The sequence below is a fragment of the Notolabrus celidotus genome, chromosome 7 (genome assembly GCF_009762535.1).
Source record: "Notolabrus celidotus isolate fNotCel1 chromosome 7, fNotCel1.pri, whole genome shotgun sequence".
In the NCBI taxonomy this organism is placed as follows: domain Eukaryota; kingdom Metazoa; phylum Chordata; class Actinopteri; order Labriformes; family Labridae; genus Notolabrus; species Notolabrus celidotus.
This window is the reverse complement of record NC_048278.1, coordinates 5,885,327-5,903,774: the sequence shown is the minus strand read 5'-3', so window position 1 is coordinate 5,903,774 and position 18,448 is coordinate 5,885,327. Positions and strand designations below refer to the sequence as shown.

Genomic DNA, 18,448 nt, shown 5'->3' with positions numbered 1-18,448 from the left:
CCAAACTTTTAACTGCTAGTGTATATCAAACGTTTGATCAGATAAAGTCTATTTTTTATGAAAAATGTGTCCTCATTTTAAATTTGATGCCAGCAACACGTCTCACGAAGCTGGGACTGAGGCCTGATTGCCTTTGTGTTGCCTCATAGTGTCCTTTAACCCTCTCTGTAAATAATAAAGGATTTCAGGAGATTTTACAGTGTCCTAACTTTTTTTTTTTTAACTGAGGTTGTTTTAGTCATTTACTGGTTTCTACTACACCCACACACATGGTTTAATACCTTCTCCATGTGCTTTTTATCTTGTATTCAACTCAAAACCAAATGAGCTAAAGCAGGCAATGAAACTACCGGCCTTATCCGAAGACGATGGCATGCATAGCTACAGAGGAGTCAAGGTACATTAGTATTTTTGTAAGAACGGCCACCTTGGAAACGCACACCCTGTGATTACCTGTGTGATGATTTCTCTAAGGCAGTGGCAGACTTGTGTTTCCACAGCTAGCCTCCTGTAATTCAGTCCTGACATAACTGCGTGAGTCAGATCAATATTAGAGGGAACAAAAACATCAACCAGTACAATCAGTTCATAAAAATATACATGGCTCATGTCTGCTTTTAAAGGCTTCATGGTCTGAGTATGCACCTCTGAAGGCTGAGACAAACACAGGGAGACAGAAAAGATGACGATAAGTGAGAAGAGGAGAAAAGACCTCAACGACTTCAAGGAACAATTCATGAGCTACAAGGACAAAAACACCCACACTGTCAGGTTTAGACGACCAGAAAGACGTGACAGTGACCTTTTTGACTTTCATTCCTTCGTCCTTCAGTGATTCACATTTAGTTCACACTTTCACACCTTGCACTGTCTGTCTTTCTATTTTTAAAGCTATGTCTGACACTTTATAGTGGCCAGACTGTGGTATCTAAAGATGAAATCACAACAACATTTTTTCATTATGATAAACCAACAAATCCAAGAAATGTGAGCATGCTGTCAGAGGTATCAGCTGAGAGGGTTTAAAGGAGAGGCATCTTGAGATTAATGGAAAAAGGGAGAAACAGTGGGCTAAGTGTGCATTACCTCAGATAATATATGAAGCTTATATGTAGCTCTGTAGGTGTGTAGCTGTGTAGGTGTACGAAAGGGCAACAGGCATGCAGTTTAAGTGCTTTCACTGACACTTAACTCGAGGTCCCTCTTGTCGTGCTAACTGTGACAGGATCATGATGCTCAGATGATGTATAGAAAGGCAGCTACAAAGAATTCAGGAACATTATTTTTATATTAGTTAAAGGGAATAGTTCTGTTTTTTAAAGTGGGGTTGTGTGAGGTACTTGTCAGTAATGAGTGTATCTCTCACAGGGGAAGCCAGTCAGCTCGGCGACTTTGGTGAGAAACAGACGGAGAACTCAACTAAAACTAGTTGAATGACGTAGAGCTGACCCCGTTTGCCGTGTTTGATAGCCTCACTTCACTGTTTTTGTTGTTGGTTCACTCCTTAATCAATCAGTTAATCAATATTTATAAAGCGCCAAATCACAACAAACGTTATCTGAGGAGTCCTTACAAACAGAGCAGGTCTAGACCATACTCTATGTTCTATTATCAACAAAGATCCAACATCAAGACAGGATAAGATCCAGTCCCATCTTACAGACAGGACTCTGTCTGATCTCATCTTAATCCACCATGAGCATAGCACTTTGCAGCATTTAGCAAGTTACAGTGGCAAGGACAAACTTCCTTTAACAGGCAGAAACCTCCAGCAGTCTCATCACTCTTTGATCATTGATTTCAGATGCAGAAGGCTTCTCAAACAAATTAGCTACTATTAGCTGGTCAGTTTTTTTGTGTTGGTGTGTCTTACCTTTGGCAACTTTGACACCATTCTTTGTGATCTTCCAGTCGACGTCCAAGCCCACAGCGCCCCAGCTGACAAGTGTGAACTCTAGACTCTTATTGGCAACAGCAAGGACTGGACAGCGCAGCTCCAGTTTGGGAGGAAGAGCCACACTCACTTCTCCACGTGCTGAGACCTTCACACATGAAATATAACAAAATGATAAAAGTATTTAAAAACTAAAAATATCTTTAGATTTTAGAATATTAAAAAAATATTCTCTAAATTGTTCTTGCCTCTTTATGTCCAGCCCAGGCCGTCAAACCGACTGCGTAACGTCCTGGAAGTCCATATTTGTGGGTTGCGGAGGTGACCCCGGCCCCTGTGGTGTTAACCCGGGATGAAAGGTCACCAAAATCCCAGGACAGCGTCACTGGTGTGACAGAAGGGACGGCAGAGAAACTGATGCAGTCGTGAACACTTTGCAGCAGGAGAGCTTTCAGCGAGACCGAGAAGTCCACCGCAAACACATCGTCAGCCAGAGTCCAACCACATTTCTGCACACAGAGGGAGGTTTGTAAAGTAAATATTCACAACTTTTGAAAGTCAAATAAAACCCTCCGTATTGTTCACTAATAAGATGTTTGTGGTTTTATTATTATCGTTTGGGTTTGCAATAAAAAGTTGTTTTAAGAAAATAAACCACTCTTAATTTCCAGTGGGGGATGGGTATTATTTTTCTCATAGCTTTGAACAGCCATCCTGCAGGAAATGGACTCTGAGCGTGTAGGGAAGTCATTCAAGCCACAGAGGGAAGTTGTTGGAAGGATACAGGAAGGTTTAAAGGAAGTCCTGAATGTGTGATTACAGCAGAGGAAGGGGGGTCTTGATTGGAAGCTGCTCTTTTTGACCTGCTCTGACCAAACACTTGACATTGGGACATCATAATAGTTACTACTCAGGACCACTGCGTGCTGCGTACCTTCATAACATCAGAGTTTGTACAGGCAGCAGAGCACTGGGACTCGCTGATGAAGTTTGGCTCTGAGTTGATGCTGCAGAGACACTCATGCTTTGTCCCCAGGCCCCCATAGCGGTGAGACGCAGCAAAGCACACGCTGTTACATTGTTCTCGTGTGAAGTTTCCTGGCGTAGAGGAGGAGAAGATAACGAGCTCGCTACGCCCACCTCCACCACTGCTGCTGTCATCGAGACAGGCGGCGTAGTTGGGACCTGTAGAGGAAGACAACTTCTTACAAACCAAAACAGCAAAGACTCCTCTTTCCAAATTCCATTTTTAAACATCTTCAGGTGCATTAGTGTGTTTTCTTCATACCACAGGTGTGCAGGCTGACATTAAGCAGAGGTTGGTTGCGGAGCTCGGGAGGTTGGTTACAAAGCATGGCATCCGGGCGTCGGACTCGCACCCCTTTCTCCTGCAGCCAGCTGACGAGCCGGAACAGCTCACAGTCACACTCAAAGGGGTTACTGCTCAGGTCACTGAGGAGGAGAGGGACAGGGGAGACGTGAGTGGGGACAGTGAAACTGAAATATGATGAACATTTAAACTAACATTCATCACTGTCAGCATTATTTTGGTAACAACAGAGAGGGTACAACAATCTGAGTCTTCTCCTTTGTTTAACTTATCTACGCTACATTACAATACATAAAAAATGAAGTAAATATGAAGTAAGTTTGCATTTATTCAACGAAACGATCAAATGTTGACCTCCAGAGTTACTTGTTGGTTAAACAATTTTTATAGGCTGCAAAAAAAACATCATATGTTGTGTCTACACTGTGATACAGCTACTAATGCTATAAAGCTCTACTACCAGGATGTAAACAAGCACAGATGACACACCATATCTCATAGTGTGGCATGGTTTGGCAGGATTTTGATCTAGACAGTGGAGATAGAGTTGTGTGTCGGCTGTGTCTGTTAAACTGATATATAACCTCTCAAGTGTAGATAAGTGCAACAACCAGCACAGGTACGTGGATGTTAATCTGCAAGAACGACTGATGGCCTGTGGAGCCTGCCCTGCTAATGTGAGCTACAATTGGCAAACTAATTCAACATTGTTTACCTCTTGTTGATTAGCTTTCTAAATAAAATGTAAATTATGCTTAACTTTGACATTTCCTGAGTGTTTTCTTACCTTTAAATTTGTCGGCAGGTAAGAATTTAAGTTCTGGTTTGAGTGACTACTAGGGATGTAAGGATACACTCAACCCACGAATCCTGATTTGTGGTTCACGATACGACTCACTCATGATTCTCTAACGATTTTCAAGAAAACTGTTTTTAACTCAAAATTTAAATAACTGTTATTTTATTTCAATTCTCAGATATGGACAAGTGCAATATATATTTTTCCTCGTATATTTCTTTGTAAACAAAGTAATCCTTTTTCATTTTTAAGGTGTGTTGTAACTCAAATAAAACCACTGCACACTTTTTTTTCAGCACCTTGCAAAAAAAACCAAAAGAATTGTACTAAAAAAATTTTTAGTACAATTCTAAAGAAATGGAAAGTGAACTATTCCCAAATCAAAGAGTTGAATATTGAATATCAGCATATCTGCAAGGTTTTCACCTGCTGCCGCCATGTCTGTTACGCTCAACTCAGCGAGAGACTTAATGATGTTGAACAAGCAGAGGGAAATGCAGATAGCGCCCACTACTGTTTGAAAATAATATCGCAATACAAATTTTGTTGAATCAATTTTAATCCACCCTTATTTGTACAGATTTTCTACGACCTACCACCATATATCTTTACATCCCTAGTGACTAGGACACAAACTTTGTAAATTAAACCACTTTAAGATACGACAGGTATAGAACAGCTACGCAACATACAAAGCTGTGTCTTTATTCTAATGACCCTTCATTAAAAATATATAAAATAACCTAAAAACAATTCAAATATTATCTAGTTTTCTTCACTTTTTACTCTTAGAATTTTTATTTTTGTTTTCAAAAGAATTCAAAATACAGAGATAAAAAGCAGGACTTTGAGTTTTGTCTTTAACGACCTTGTAGTTCTGACTGCATAGTTTAAAATGTGCGTAACAGGCCAGAAAGGCACAGCTGGAGAAGTTCACTCAGAACCCCGACTTTGATTTGCTTTATAATCTTAAGAACTAAAGGAGTTAACTTTTCAGTCTGAATCTTACAAACGATCCTTTTTTAACAGTTGAATATTCTGACTTTAATCTCAGAGCTCAAAAAAACTTTCCGATTTTGGGGCCTTAATGATCTTCCACAGATTAGAAGCGGCCATCTGTTGGACTCTGCTGTATTACAGACTGTGAACAAGAATAAAACGTTTGGAACGTAAAGAGCGGCTGAGGAATAATTACCACTCACTACCTCCCACTCCAGTCTGAAATAGAGCTTCAGACCTTCATCTCGTGTGTAGGCGAGGTGACGGGAAACCTGCCGCCTATTTAAGCATGTGTGATCAGATGTGTGTGTTCACTTGTGCATATGCTTCTGGAGGTGGAGATTTACTATTTGTGTGTTTGTATTTGCGTAAAGAGTGAAGATGGAGAGACAAACAGGACTCAAATGTCTTTACTCACAGCTGAGTCAAATTGCAGAGGTTGTCACATGTCCTCTCTTCGATGGTGGTGATGAGGTTGTGGCTCAAATCGCTGATGGGAAGAAACAAAATAAATCAGTGTAGATATTAAACAAGAGTGAGTCTCACTCAGGGGCAGAACTGATTTGAGGCTCTTTCTGTCGTCTGTGAAACGGGCCTGAGGAGAAATGTGAATGTTGGAGCCGAAGAAAAAGAGCTTCTCCTCCTACATGAGTATCCAAATGTAAAATCAGTTACACAAAAATGACTTTTAGATTTGTGTTTGTCAAAGATTAACACACTTATTTTATATCAGGACAAAAAGGACTCAAAGATATACAACACAACAATGATCTGTAATGATAGATCACAAACAACTGAACATTAACAACGAGCATTCAGACTTTTCTTTCTCGCTCTCTCCCATTTTTCCATTCATCTGTTTTGTTTCCATGCCTCTCTTTCTTTTTCTTTACTACTTTTTCCATCTCTTATAATCTCCTCCTCCCTCCCTCTCTCCTCCATCCACTCTGCTACATAATGGAGCCGTTGTGTGGTGGTTTTGGAAGGAACTGATGGAAACCACCAGAGCCCTCTCTCATCATACACACACACACATGCACAAACATGCACTCACTGTGTGGAAGAAATAAGGTAATGTGGAGGGAGGGAGACAAATGGAGAGAGGGAGAGAGGGAGAGAGGGAGGTACTGGAAGACTGGAGCAGTAGGCTGTAATTGAACTTAATCGTCCTCTGATTAGTGTGTGTGCATGCATGTGTGTGTGTGTGCCTGTGCAGTATACAGCATGTGTGTTTTCTTAATGCTCCCGGTCCTGTAACTCCCGGGATTTCTGCCTTCTTAAATCCAGACTAAACCCTGCCTTTGATTTTTCCTCCACTCCTTTTCAACCTTGAGATTTTCAGGTCCTCATTTCGACTTTGTACTCACAGGACTGAGATCGGTCCACAGCAGAGTAGGCCTCTGGGAAGAATATTGATCCTGTTCCCTTGAAGATAACTGCATGGAAACAGAGATATAAAGAGCGTTAATGGATGCATATAGATTGGGTGTACTGATGGTGAAATTATATGAATGCACAAAAAACATAAAGCTGAGTGTACTCACAGCTCTCTGAGGCCGGTGAGGCGGTCGAGCAGGCTGGTATCGAGGGAGGAGATGTGGTTCTTGGAGAGATCTCTGCGGGGACAAACCAACATATCCTAATTTAAAATACACGTGAGAGCAGAATGATTGCACGCATGCAAAAACACACACTCGGCATCTATAGAAGTAACAAATAATTTTCAGCATAATGTGGCTGCAAAAGGGCTGGAAATGAAACTGGGTGATAACAAAGAGGGAAAGAGTCAGCTTGTACGGACACATGTGGAGATAAATGAAACCAGACATAATGAATGTGATGTAGATGCGCCAAGAACACAATACTCAGAACAATAAAGGAGTCTCGAGGTAATATATCCATTGTGATGACTCACAATAATACAACCATTGTTGAGCAAAAATTAGATATATTGTAATATCAACATTTTAGAAACTTAAATAAAAACTTCTATTGACTACAGAGGACTTTTGTTTTCAAAGCTTTAATCAGCCAAAGGGTCAAAATACTGACATGGTGCATGCTCATGTTTAACCCCTCAGCTGCTGTTTAATACATCATTTATTTAAAGCTAGGGTTGGTAGTCAAATGTAGTGAAATGTACGCTTTGCAGGAGGCGGGCAGAACGGCAGGACGGGATTTGATTGGTTTCATCATTTGGCTCCTGATGGCAGGGATTGGTTGGTGTTTTCCCAGGTTTACTCCGGCTGTAGATAGCAGCTTTTTTTTACCTCTTTTTAAGAACACTTTATGTATTGATTTCCATCGGGACGGAAAGATCATTTTAACCAGTATAACAAAAAGTGTATCTAAATGTGACTACCAACCCCAGCTTTAATATTCATGAAACCACCTTGGTATTCCTCAGGGAATACCAACCAGGATTTCAACGTAAACATGGTGTCTGAAAACAGTGTGAAGTCAGATCTGGGCGTCCAAGATCTAACTTCAACCATTCATCAGTTAGCTAACATATCGTCTAGACATCTTTGTGTTGTGGTATAATTCTAATCAATCATCTATTTTAAAGGTGGACAGAAGTGATTGCATTATTTTTCAGTATATCCGTGACGTCACTCATCTGTTCCTGAGCACTGTTTTGAAGCCAATCGTCAGCGGGAGCCATATTGGAAATGCTGAACTGAACCAAACTTAGTATGAGGTAAAGAGGCGGAGTTCGAGCCTCCTCGCCAACAGCTATGTTTTCCTGCCAGGGGTGCATCTCGCTCGGCTGGAGGTGAAGCTTCCACCAAAGCGTCTGCCCCCTGGTGGCTGGCTGCAGTATAGGTCAAAAACTCTGTCTCCCCCATTCATTTCAATTGGGCTGCAGTCAAACTTTAAAAAATAAATACTCGTGGTACGAATGATTCTCACATCCGTATGCTGTGGTGATATGTAGTTAGTATTTGACTGTTTAGTGTTCAAGGCCTCTTTTTTCTGAAAAGTTTCTTTGTCGTTAGTTATTAGAGATTAAAAAACAGGGTTTTACATCCGGGTTTGCTTTGATTGACAACTGCTGTAGAGGGAAACTCCATAGGATCTTGTGACCTACCCTGTAGGGCGGAGCTCGTTACCGTGCCGACACAGAAATTACCGTGGCAACCGCAGAAATTATGTGGCTTCGCAGACTCTGGCTGCACAATGGCTGTGCCCTGGAGCGGGGTTTTTTGGCTTCAGAACCGTACAACGCTGTCCATTTTTATTTACAGTCTATGGTTCCCGCCTGTCAGTCAAGTCACTCATGTCCTTATTTGGGCAAAAACTCGTAATCTTAATATCTTCTGAACCATCGCATTAGAAAAAAATGTAACCCTGTTCAGTGTGTGCCGATAGAGAAATTAGCTACGTAGAGCCAAGCTGTTTTTTGAACCAGGCTGTAAACTATTTATTTCTGCTGCAAAGATAGTCTTCTTTGAATTGGTGTGTATGTGGTTTCCGGTGTTTCTGCAGCCAGCCTCAAGTGGACGCTCGATGAACTGCAGTTTATGCATGGGCTTCATATTTTAAGACAGGTTGCCTCTTGAACTGCACATATATATTGTCTAATATATGAAGTGTTTACTTTATGTACAGGTGTGCGTCACTGAGCGGAAGATGTTGTTTCTTACAAACCGCTGACCTGAGTCATTTAGTCAACAGCAGATAAACACGGCAGGGCTTGAACTGTGGAGGTGAGACACCAAAACAAGGAGAAGGAAGCAGGAAAGAACCGCTGAAAAGAAAAGCTACACTCCTCTGCGCGCCTTCAAAGCGAAGCCTCGGCTGCACGTGAGAACAAAAGGGTTGGGGAGTAAAAAGAAAACAAGGAGCGAGGAATCAAGAAGCCAGAGGTTGTGAGAGGACAAAAAAATCACTGTGATTTTTATTTGAAGATACTGCTGGCCTGGAGAGTTTTCAGTAGAAGCTAATTTAACTGCAGAGCAAAGACAGAGAGATGTGTATGAAAACGTGCTCCCCTTTCCCCCCTCTCTCTCTCTCTCTCTCTTTCCTCCTGTGTGTGTGTGTGTGTGTGTGTGTGAACAGAGCAGGACGCCCATTCCCAAAAGGAAACATCTGTACATTCCAGACAAGCTGTGTAAGAAAGATGGAGTCCGAGAGAGAGGGAGAGAGAAAAAGAGAGAGAAAGAAGGAAACGTTCTCCTCTGCTAAAACCATCAGGAGATGAAACAGGACAACACGAAGAGGCTCCGCCCACAAGCTGATCATTCGCACATAAGGTTGACACCTCACCTCATGTAAAGCTCTAGACATTGATACCAGGTGTGTGTGTGTGTGTGTGTGCGCGCGCTGCAGGAACTCTCTTTCTGACCTCATGGACGACACTGATAAGAGGAGAGAAAGTGTGAGCGTGTTTAACGTGACCATATAATGTGACCTTAACCAGGTCTATTAGCAACGGGCTCCCGTTCTCTCCGCTACCTCTGGACACACATGGTTTTACTTACACACACATAAACACACACACAAGAGCACACGTTGGGTATAGGCCTGTTCACAAACACACACACACACACACACACACACACACACACACACACACACACACACACACTGCACACATATGGTTCTGTTTTACTAACGGTGTGGCCAATGATCTAACCATTCCTTATAAGGCCTGTCTGGTGCCACTTATTCTGAGCCAGAGGATGAGAACACACACACACACACACACACACACACACACACACACACACACACACACATACACACACACACTCACACTCACACTCACACTCACACACAGTCCTCATTGACTACTCTACCCAAGCAAAGGGGGAGTGGGCACAGGCTTTGGAAGGGAAATAATACATCTGGAGAGACAGAGATGGAGGAAATGAAAAAACAAAGAAAACCACTCAAAAAAAGATTGATATCGTATTGATTTCCTCAAAAGAAAGAAGTCTAAGGGTTCAGCGATAAAAACTGAGTCGGGTCTGATTTTGGGACACACTGATATCTGTCGCATCATGGTGGCGAAGTGATTCAAAGTCGCTGTAAGTGAAGGCCGGCGCTCCACTAACCCACTAAACACAGATCGCTTGCGGTGGCTTTCATCTCCCTCAGCCTCCCTGACCGAACCATTTGCTGCACCCTCCCTCCCCCAGTCACTTCTCCCACTTTCTTTCCTCTTTTTTCCGCGCTGCCGTTTTGTTTATATTCCCAGGCTGGGCAGAACTATATGAGTCTCTAAGTAGGACAAAAGTAGAGACAGGATTAAGGATGATGGAGTTAGAGGAGAAGGTCTGAACGGAACAAGTAGGGAGCGACAAAAAGCCAGGTCTGCTGCCACAAGTGTCCGTCTTAGCTCAGCCGAACTGCGTTGAAATTGTGGAGTGGAAGTAGCTGGGTAATTTCCCTGCTGCATGAAGAGACAGGGCGTGAAATCAGGGGAATGGGGCACCTGGTAATGGAGGACGGGTGTTGATTGAAGAGGTTTTAGTGTAAAGAGTCAAACATTTAGCTTCTCAGTCCGGCTGGGTCACAAACACTGCTCTCCGCTCCTCTTTAGAACATTCTGTCCATTTTTCCAGCTGCTGCTGCCTGGGTCGCCTGGTGTCCAGCTGGCAATCGAAGGGAGGCTGTGTGCAGCGGTTTAACACACTCGCACAAAGATCAACACACATACACACTTTTACATGCTTTCGATGCATGCAAGAAAAACAAAAACTTTGACTCCTTCTCTTTCTGAAACAAGTTTTGCAAAAAGCAAAAGGTGCAGACCTGCAGCATCTGTCTGATGTGCTCATGAAGATGAAGACATATTCAAAGTTTTTTCATTTAGCCAAATTCAAAATAAAGACATAAGTGTGAAAATGTTTGACTTTGTATGATCAGTGAAAAGATGAATCAGTTTGAGTACTCTCCTTCTTGAGGAAATTGTGTAGAACAAAGAGAACTGGAACGCCAGGATCGAGGAAAACTAGGAAAAAATCCTTGGCAGCAAATGGAGACAAATGTTTTCAGTAAACATGTCACAGTGGGAGACATTTCTGTTTCAACTTGACTTGTTTCTATTCCAACAGTGCTGATGCATATGTAGCAAACTGCTGTGATCTGCCACTGTGTCATTAGAAACCTGTGTCTCTATATCAATGCAGGATCCTGTCATGAGAGGTAATTTACCAGTACAACACACAATAACATCAGAGGAAAATAACATGATGACTGAAATATGATGATGTAAATAGTGCTGGGCGATATTGAAAATTATGTTATCACAATAAAAAAATGTCATCAGTAGATATCGATAATTATCACGATAAATATCCAATCATGATTTCATTTAAAATCAAAGTCAGATTTTTGGTCCTGAGTGAAAGTTCAAGACAGTTTGTTAGTTTGTATCTGGATTTAGTTTTCTGATGAACTTCTTGAATCCATCATTTCTAACGGTGCAAACAGGAAGCAGATCTTTAATGTGAGATGAGATTTTTGTGATGTTTTAGTTTTTAATTCTTATTTTTCTCAGATTGAGGTTATTTCCATAATTTGATTTAATTTACAATAAATTAAAATTGTACTCTGTGTATCAGTTTAGTAGAGTATCGTTTCGAGTTGTGCACTCCCCTTTAAGATTACTAAGGGGAGGGCAGGGTGATGTTGTTTCCCACAGTGCAGTGAATGCATCACGGTCGTTCAGTGTTCAGTTGTCCTACGGTTGTGGTGGACAGCAAACTTGATGGAAATGCAAAGCAGAAGTTGTCTCTGTGCTCTTCCTTTACCGACATCCTGAACCTATATTTAATAAAGTGTAGGAAGTTACTAGTTAACTCAGAGTCAACACAGTGTCAGACTAACGACTCTGTTTTGAGCTGCTAGGTCTTGAGTTTTCTTCAGCCCTGCCTACCTCTCACCCTGCGACATGATTGTAGACGGAGTCCTGAGGAAATGCTACATTCAAATTCATGCTAGTTTTCCGTGGTTACCAACCCTAGCTTTAAGTGAGTCATACATTTAAACGTCAGACACTTTTGAATCACTGCATGGTTGCAGGGAAGTGACACAAATGTTGGTGTCTACAGTATCTACTGAACAACGTGTCTAATGTGTGATTCTTAGCATGAAGGCGTTTGGTGTTACATGCTACATCGGCTTTATTTTGTTGTTTCATTATGGAACTAAAGACGTGAAACTCTGACGTGACGAGGGGATGCATAAAAAGCAAAAGGGATGCAAAATTAATATATTTTCATTGTCGGGTCTGAAGCCGGTTCAGGCCTGGGTGTTGTTCAAACAGCAAACAAGGAAACCTCCTGAATCCTGTGTACAGACTGGGCGTAAATCAAGCTGGCACGTGTATATTTTTAATTCCTAAAACATGATCATATGTGAGAACTTCTATGAAATGACACGAAGAGTATATTTCTAGTTCTGAATCAGCTTGTTTTCTATGCATACGGCCAGGGCAAATAAGGCTGTGTCAGCAGCATGGCAGCATAATTGATCTAATGTTAGTAAAAGTAGGAAGCCTTCCTTGAAATGATGCAACAAGGAGAAAAATGAGAGCAAAGAGGGGATGCAATGAAAACAACAAAGACAGCTGGGAGCAAAAGATGAAATCTTCTCGTTAGTTAATAAAGGTTTGACATAGGGGTGGGAATCGAAAACCAGATCCGACTTGGAACCGGTTCCAATTGATCAATTCCATCGGAATTGTACACCGACGTCAAATCACGTCGCGGTACGTTGCATTATGTCACACACTCTACTATGCAGAGCTCCGAGGTGCAAATACCTCAAATATGCTGAAGCATTTGTCGACTCAGCCTTGAAGCTTGCGGTTCACGTTGGGCCGAAGTGGAGAAGGGTTCTATGTGAACATGTTCTTGTCGGCCAGAACCCCAGCCTACCTCTCCCTGTTCGGAGACGGGACGTTTTCCCTCAGGCTCGAGGGTCCAGGTCTGGACTTATGCAGCCGAGAATGAGGCACAGAGAGCGGGTAAAATACCTCCGCGATGACCCCCAGAGGAAAACACGTTTTTCCTCTCCAAATTCAAAGTATTTTCTTCAGGCTCAAGGGGCCACGTCCGAACTCACACCACCGAGAATGAGGTCTACCTATTGTTCAGTATGTTCAAGTTGAATATGTTCATGTTCAGTCTTGTGCAGAAATTATTTCTGTTTTCTAAAAAACAAAATGTTTCTTTTTGGTGCAGTAGACTGTGTAGAACTACTTTTTTTCCATTTAAAGATACTCAGGAATCGTTAGGAGAATTGATAAGGAATTGGCTTGATAAGCAGAATCGACAATGACATTGACATTGATAAAATCTTATCAATTCCCACCACTAGTTTTACATCTCCAGAGAGGACATAGTTCATCCACACTCAGCAGGGGGAGATATAAATCTGTGTTGAAAATGATGAGTCATGTGATGTCTTCATCATCTCTCTCTCTTAGGATTGTGTTATTGGTGCGCTCTGGTTTTACCCACTGCATCACCGTGACCTTTAGGCTCACTGCCATGAATCACAGGAGACTCAAATGTGAATCTATTGACAGTGTTCCATCATAGCTTCACACGTATGGATAGACCGACGACTTCAAGCGGGGAATTCATTTTCATGATGTCTTTTTTTGCTGAGAAAACCATGCAGAATGTGAACCGTGTGGACGTTTACTGACTATTCCTGGCAGATAATGAGAATTCCTTCACTTGAAAGCAAAATGCAAAACAGGCTTTCTGGATTATGTAATAATGCTGTCTAAAAATAAAACACATCGCTGACTTACATTAAATTTGAATTCTGATTGTTTATAATTCCACAGTTTTTTTTTTATCCTCACAGCATCTCAAATCGTGTGTCTCTTTGCCCCCACTGTGAATGGACACTAGAAACATGGTGCACTCGCAAGAACAGACAACAGCAGACGCAACTAACGCTCTCATCTTCACTGCAGAATCAAACAGCAGGGACCAGTCATCACTTCTTTACTTCTGTGTTTATATTGTGTAAAGTAACAGGGGGGAATCATCAGGTTATTATGTTTGATCAAGCTGAGAAATGGACAGACTCTTTCACTATTTTCTGCACTTTCACTGCCAAAGACAAAAAACATCTGAAGTCAAAATATAGTTGTTTCTGTGACTTTATTAGCTTTACTATAATCCTGTGCTTGATGAAAGTGTTATCCTCCTGCTGAACACAAATGTTTGTTTAATTTAGTGCGAGACATTTTTCCTGAAGAACGCAGAATCCAGAGCATGTTTGTCCTGTTTTTTTTTTCTTCTTTTGTCTTCACATTAGAACATATTGCTCAGATTAGCCTTGGGAGGGTTATAACTGTATCATCTTTCAAGACAAGTCCAGCAGTTTGATTTTTATGGCAAATTTGAAACAGTGTCAGCTACCCAAAGTGTTCCACGCACACACTGGAGTATTAAACTATGAGGAGACCATACAGAAAGCATGCTAAAAGCAGACAAATATCACAATATCATGACAAATAATGCAAACAAGTTAACTTAAAACACTCAAACCAATGTAATTTAGGTTTTTCCTGAAGTCAGAGCACAGAGGTGAGCTTTGGGATGAGCTCTGATTGACTGGAGTCAGTGGTCACCCTTGAGTTCTCATTAAACCTGAGGAACAACCAGGCTGTGAGCATCAGTTCAGATGGTTTGATGGATTGTAAGTGTGCTTGTTTGTGTCCTCCTCATAAGCATTCTGCAATCAGCCCTCCCTGCTGATATGTATTCTGCTAATTACAATCTCTACATAGGAAACCCAGGATATATTTCCATGTCATTACTGTGAAGCCTTGACGTGCATTAGCTGTCGTGAGCGCAGCGGTATAATCCGACGCTGCCATGAGGAATTACTTGTATTAGAGCTGTGCTCCTGTGAGGACTCTGGAGCTGCTTGTGACCAGACTGAAGTTATTACTGCAGTTTCTGAAGAGCAAACAAGAAGAGAGACTATTTATATTATTTTTACTCCTAGGAGGAAGTGACAAACTGCACACAGCTGTTATTACACGTATCATCATCTCAGTTCAAACAAGACTAAACATCCTCAATCAAAAAAGAGGTGTAGCATTGTAACATCCCTGTGTTTTCACCTCGTCTGACTTTATGTTTGTCTTTGTGAGTTTGTGAGCGACATGCGCGGCACAGCCGTAACGAGACGCTGCGCATCCTGTGTAAATTGGGGGTGAGACTTTCTTTTTATTTTCGACTACAACAGGACTTTAAGATGATCACTGAGTCAGAAGGTAACAGGACTTTAAGATGATCACTGAGTCAGAAGGTAACAGGACTTTAAGATGATCACTGTGTCAGAAGGTAACAGGACTTTAAGATGATCACTGTGTCAGAAGGTAACAGGACTTTAAGATGATCACTGTGTCAGAAGGTAACAGGACTTTAAGATGATCACTGAGTCAGAAGGTAACAGGACTTTAAGATGATCACTGTGTCAGAAGGTAACAGGACTTTAAGATGATCACTGTGTCAGAAGGTAACAGGACTTTAAGATGATCACTGTGTCAGAAGGTAACAGGACTTTAAGATGATCACTGTGTCAGAAGGTAACAGGACTTTAAGATGATCACTGTGTCAGAAGGTAACAGGACTTTAAGATGATCACTGTGTCAGAAGGTAACAGGACTTTAAGATGATCACTGTGTCAGAAGCCAAAATATTCATATCAAACTCATCTAAACCTGCAAAAACTAAACTTAACAGTTCTGCAGCAGGACTTTAAGATGATTAAAGCACAAAAGTAACAGAATACTGTCCAAATGAGCAGAAATTCAACCACAGAAAGGCTCTGTAACCTGTTGTTTGTATGTGGTTCTCTCAATGCTGGACCCAGCTGATCCTGGCTGCTCCAAACACGCGTCCTGTGTAGCAGGGCGCAAGCCGTCGGATGGAGCAAACACGCTGCACAGCCGTAACGCAACGTGGTTCATCCTTTGTAAATTGGGGGTCAGTTTGAAGGTGTGTGAGAGAGAGAGAGAGAGAGAAAGAGACACTGCACTGCTTCAAATATCATACAACGTAAAGACAAGGATAGCTTCACACACATAAACACACACATAAACGAGTGCACAGTCCTCCATGCAAAATAAGGTTGTTACTCTGCAGCCTGCTGAGGAACAGACTCTACTGACTCAACTCAAGTGAGTTAATAATGAACCGAAGCATTTCTGTAACCAGAAGTTAAACATTACCGAGTGTCTACACACACACACGCACACGCACACACACACACACACACACACACACAAAGAAACAGAGGATGAAGCTGTCTCCTCCTCCCGTTTCCTCCCTCCTTCTCTTTTTTTATGACCTTCAGGAATGTCTGTGCTTCTGTCGGTGATGTCATACGTTACAATCGCCATGGTAACACAACAAATTCCCCACTGCATATCCCAGGCGCATCCAATCTTTCCTTTCCCACTTCATTACAGTCAGCGTGGGTCGAGGCGGGGGGCCTAGGTGCCTTCATTCCTCCACCTCTGCAGGAGGAGATGAGCAGAGACGGAGATGAGCAGAGACAGAGATGAGACGAGAGGCGCTGCAAGAATCTGAGGCTTGAGTCTGACAGCTGTGAAGCCTCATGACCCGATGAAGAGCCAGGACACATCGCCACGCCTGCACTGTGTCTGTGTGTCTGTGTGTCTGTGTGTGTGTGTGTGTGTGTGTGTGTGTGTGTGTGCGTGTGCATCCCGCTGCTATGGAGACAAAGCAAACTTCTCCGGGGCAGGACAGATAGGACCCCGTTGTGTGTGACTTGACACCCTTCAGGTGTCATCATACAAAAGTTAATCATACAAAAGCAACACAGGAAGAATGCTGCATATTAAATCCAGGACGAAACATAGATGAACAGATTAAACCTGGAGGACAACTTCCCAACAATACGCCTTAAATCAAACAGATAATCTGTCTTAGTAGTTTGTGATGATTAGTTACACCTGAGTTGGTTAACATTTCTTATATTCAGAAACCACTCCACAGGTTTCCTCGGCATGTGTAAGTTCATGAAGCATATCACTTTTTAAGATCTGTATTTGAAGCTGTACTGTATTTTCTAGAGAGTCTTTCACCCAAGCAGCAACCTCTGGTCTCAAAATATGAAGCCCATGGGGAAGTGTTATAAACTGCACTTCATCGAGCGTCCGCTTGAGGCTGGCTGCAGAAACACCAGAAACCACATTCACACCCATTCAAAGAAGACCATCTTTGCAGCATTAATAAACATGTTTACGGCTTGGGTCTATGTCGCTAATTTCTCTATCAGCACACACTGTATGGGGGTGAATTTTTATCTAATCCGACGGTTCAGAAGATATTAAGATTGCGAGTTTTGTCCAAATAAGGACATGACCGACTTGACTGACAGGCGGGAACACATAGCTGTTGGCTCGGAGGCTCAAACCCCGCCTCTTTACATCACACTAAAGCTTGATTTATACTTCAGCGTCGAATCAACAGCTTAGCCTACGCCGGAAGTTGCTCCCATACCTACACAGAGGCCTACGCATGTAGCTGATGTGCACCTCCTCCAAAATTTAATGAAGCGTAAAATCAACGCTGACTGCAAGCCCTGTGATTGGTCTGCTTGGCTGCATTGTATTTCCTGCATTTACAGCACTTCCGGGATCCCCGCTCATCGGCCGCACATCAGCCGTGTATTTCATCCCCCCTCTCTGTCTGTATGATAAACAGCAACATGTATCAGCTGTAGATTAACAGAACACGCTCTGAATCTCTGTGGAAAAGTAAACAGAGATCGTAGCGGGGCTGGAAGCAAGCGACCGGCTATCAGAGAGACCACACTGCCCTCAAGCATTTCGGCAGAGAATTGCTGCGCGTCACGGACACATCGTCGCACAAGTATGTGGTGCTCATGTCCGCGTCAGCCCCTGCTGCGTAGGGGAGACACAGAAGTATAAATCAGCCTTAAGTTTGGTTGAGTTCAGCATTTCCAATATGGCTCCCGCCGACGATTGGCTTCAAAACAGCGCTCAAGAACAGATGGGTGATGTCACGAATACTACGTCCATTATACAATCTATGCTTTCAACGGGTAACATAATGTGGCAAACACTGCATGCTAGCACAAAGCTCTGCTCTCAGTAAACGTTTGAAGTTAGCCTCATAGCGGTATATTAATGGTGCCCTAGTGTGTGTTGAGGCCGAACTGGGCCGCCTTGAACAGGTAATGTAAAAAAGGCTGATGCAGGTTCTTGTTGATTCATGTGCATAGATGCACATGTTACAGAGCACAGATAAATCAAGACGGACGAGCGTTGATGAGAAACACTACTACCGAGTGCATTTTGGACTTTTTCAAACACCAGAAAGTCAGGAGTTGGACAAGACATGCAAAAGCAAAGTAACACCCTGCAGCAACACGACAAACACAACATCTGCAC

The 18,448-nt window shown here is 42.3% G+C and overlaps 1 protein-coding gene across 1 annotated transcript in view; it reads right to left on the bottom strand.

The window, feature by feature from the left end:
• Nucleotides 1-18,448, bottom strand: part of pkd1a (polycystic kidney disease 1a) — an 81,245-nt gene that overhangs the window by 55,384 nt on the left and 7,413 nt on the right. The window contains exons 2-8 of the mRNA XM_034688831.1: nt 6,567-6,638; nt 6,390-6,458; nt 5,441-5,512; nt 3,183-3,346; nt 2,829-3,079; nt 2,143-2,403; nt 1,874-2,042 (exon numbers count right to left, since the gene is read on the bottom strand). Of these exons, the coding sequence (XP_034544722.1) occupies nt 1,874-2,042; nt 2,143-2,403; nt 2,829-3,079; nt 3,183-3,346; nt 5,441-5,512; nt 6,390-6,458; nt 6,567-6,638 (1,058 nt within the window). The remainder of the gene's footprint in view (nt 1-1,873; nt 2,043-2,142; nt 2,404-2,828; nt 3,080-3,182; nt 3,347-5,440; nt 5,513-6,389; nt 6,459-6,566; nt 6,639-18,448) is intronic.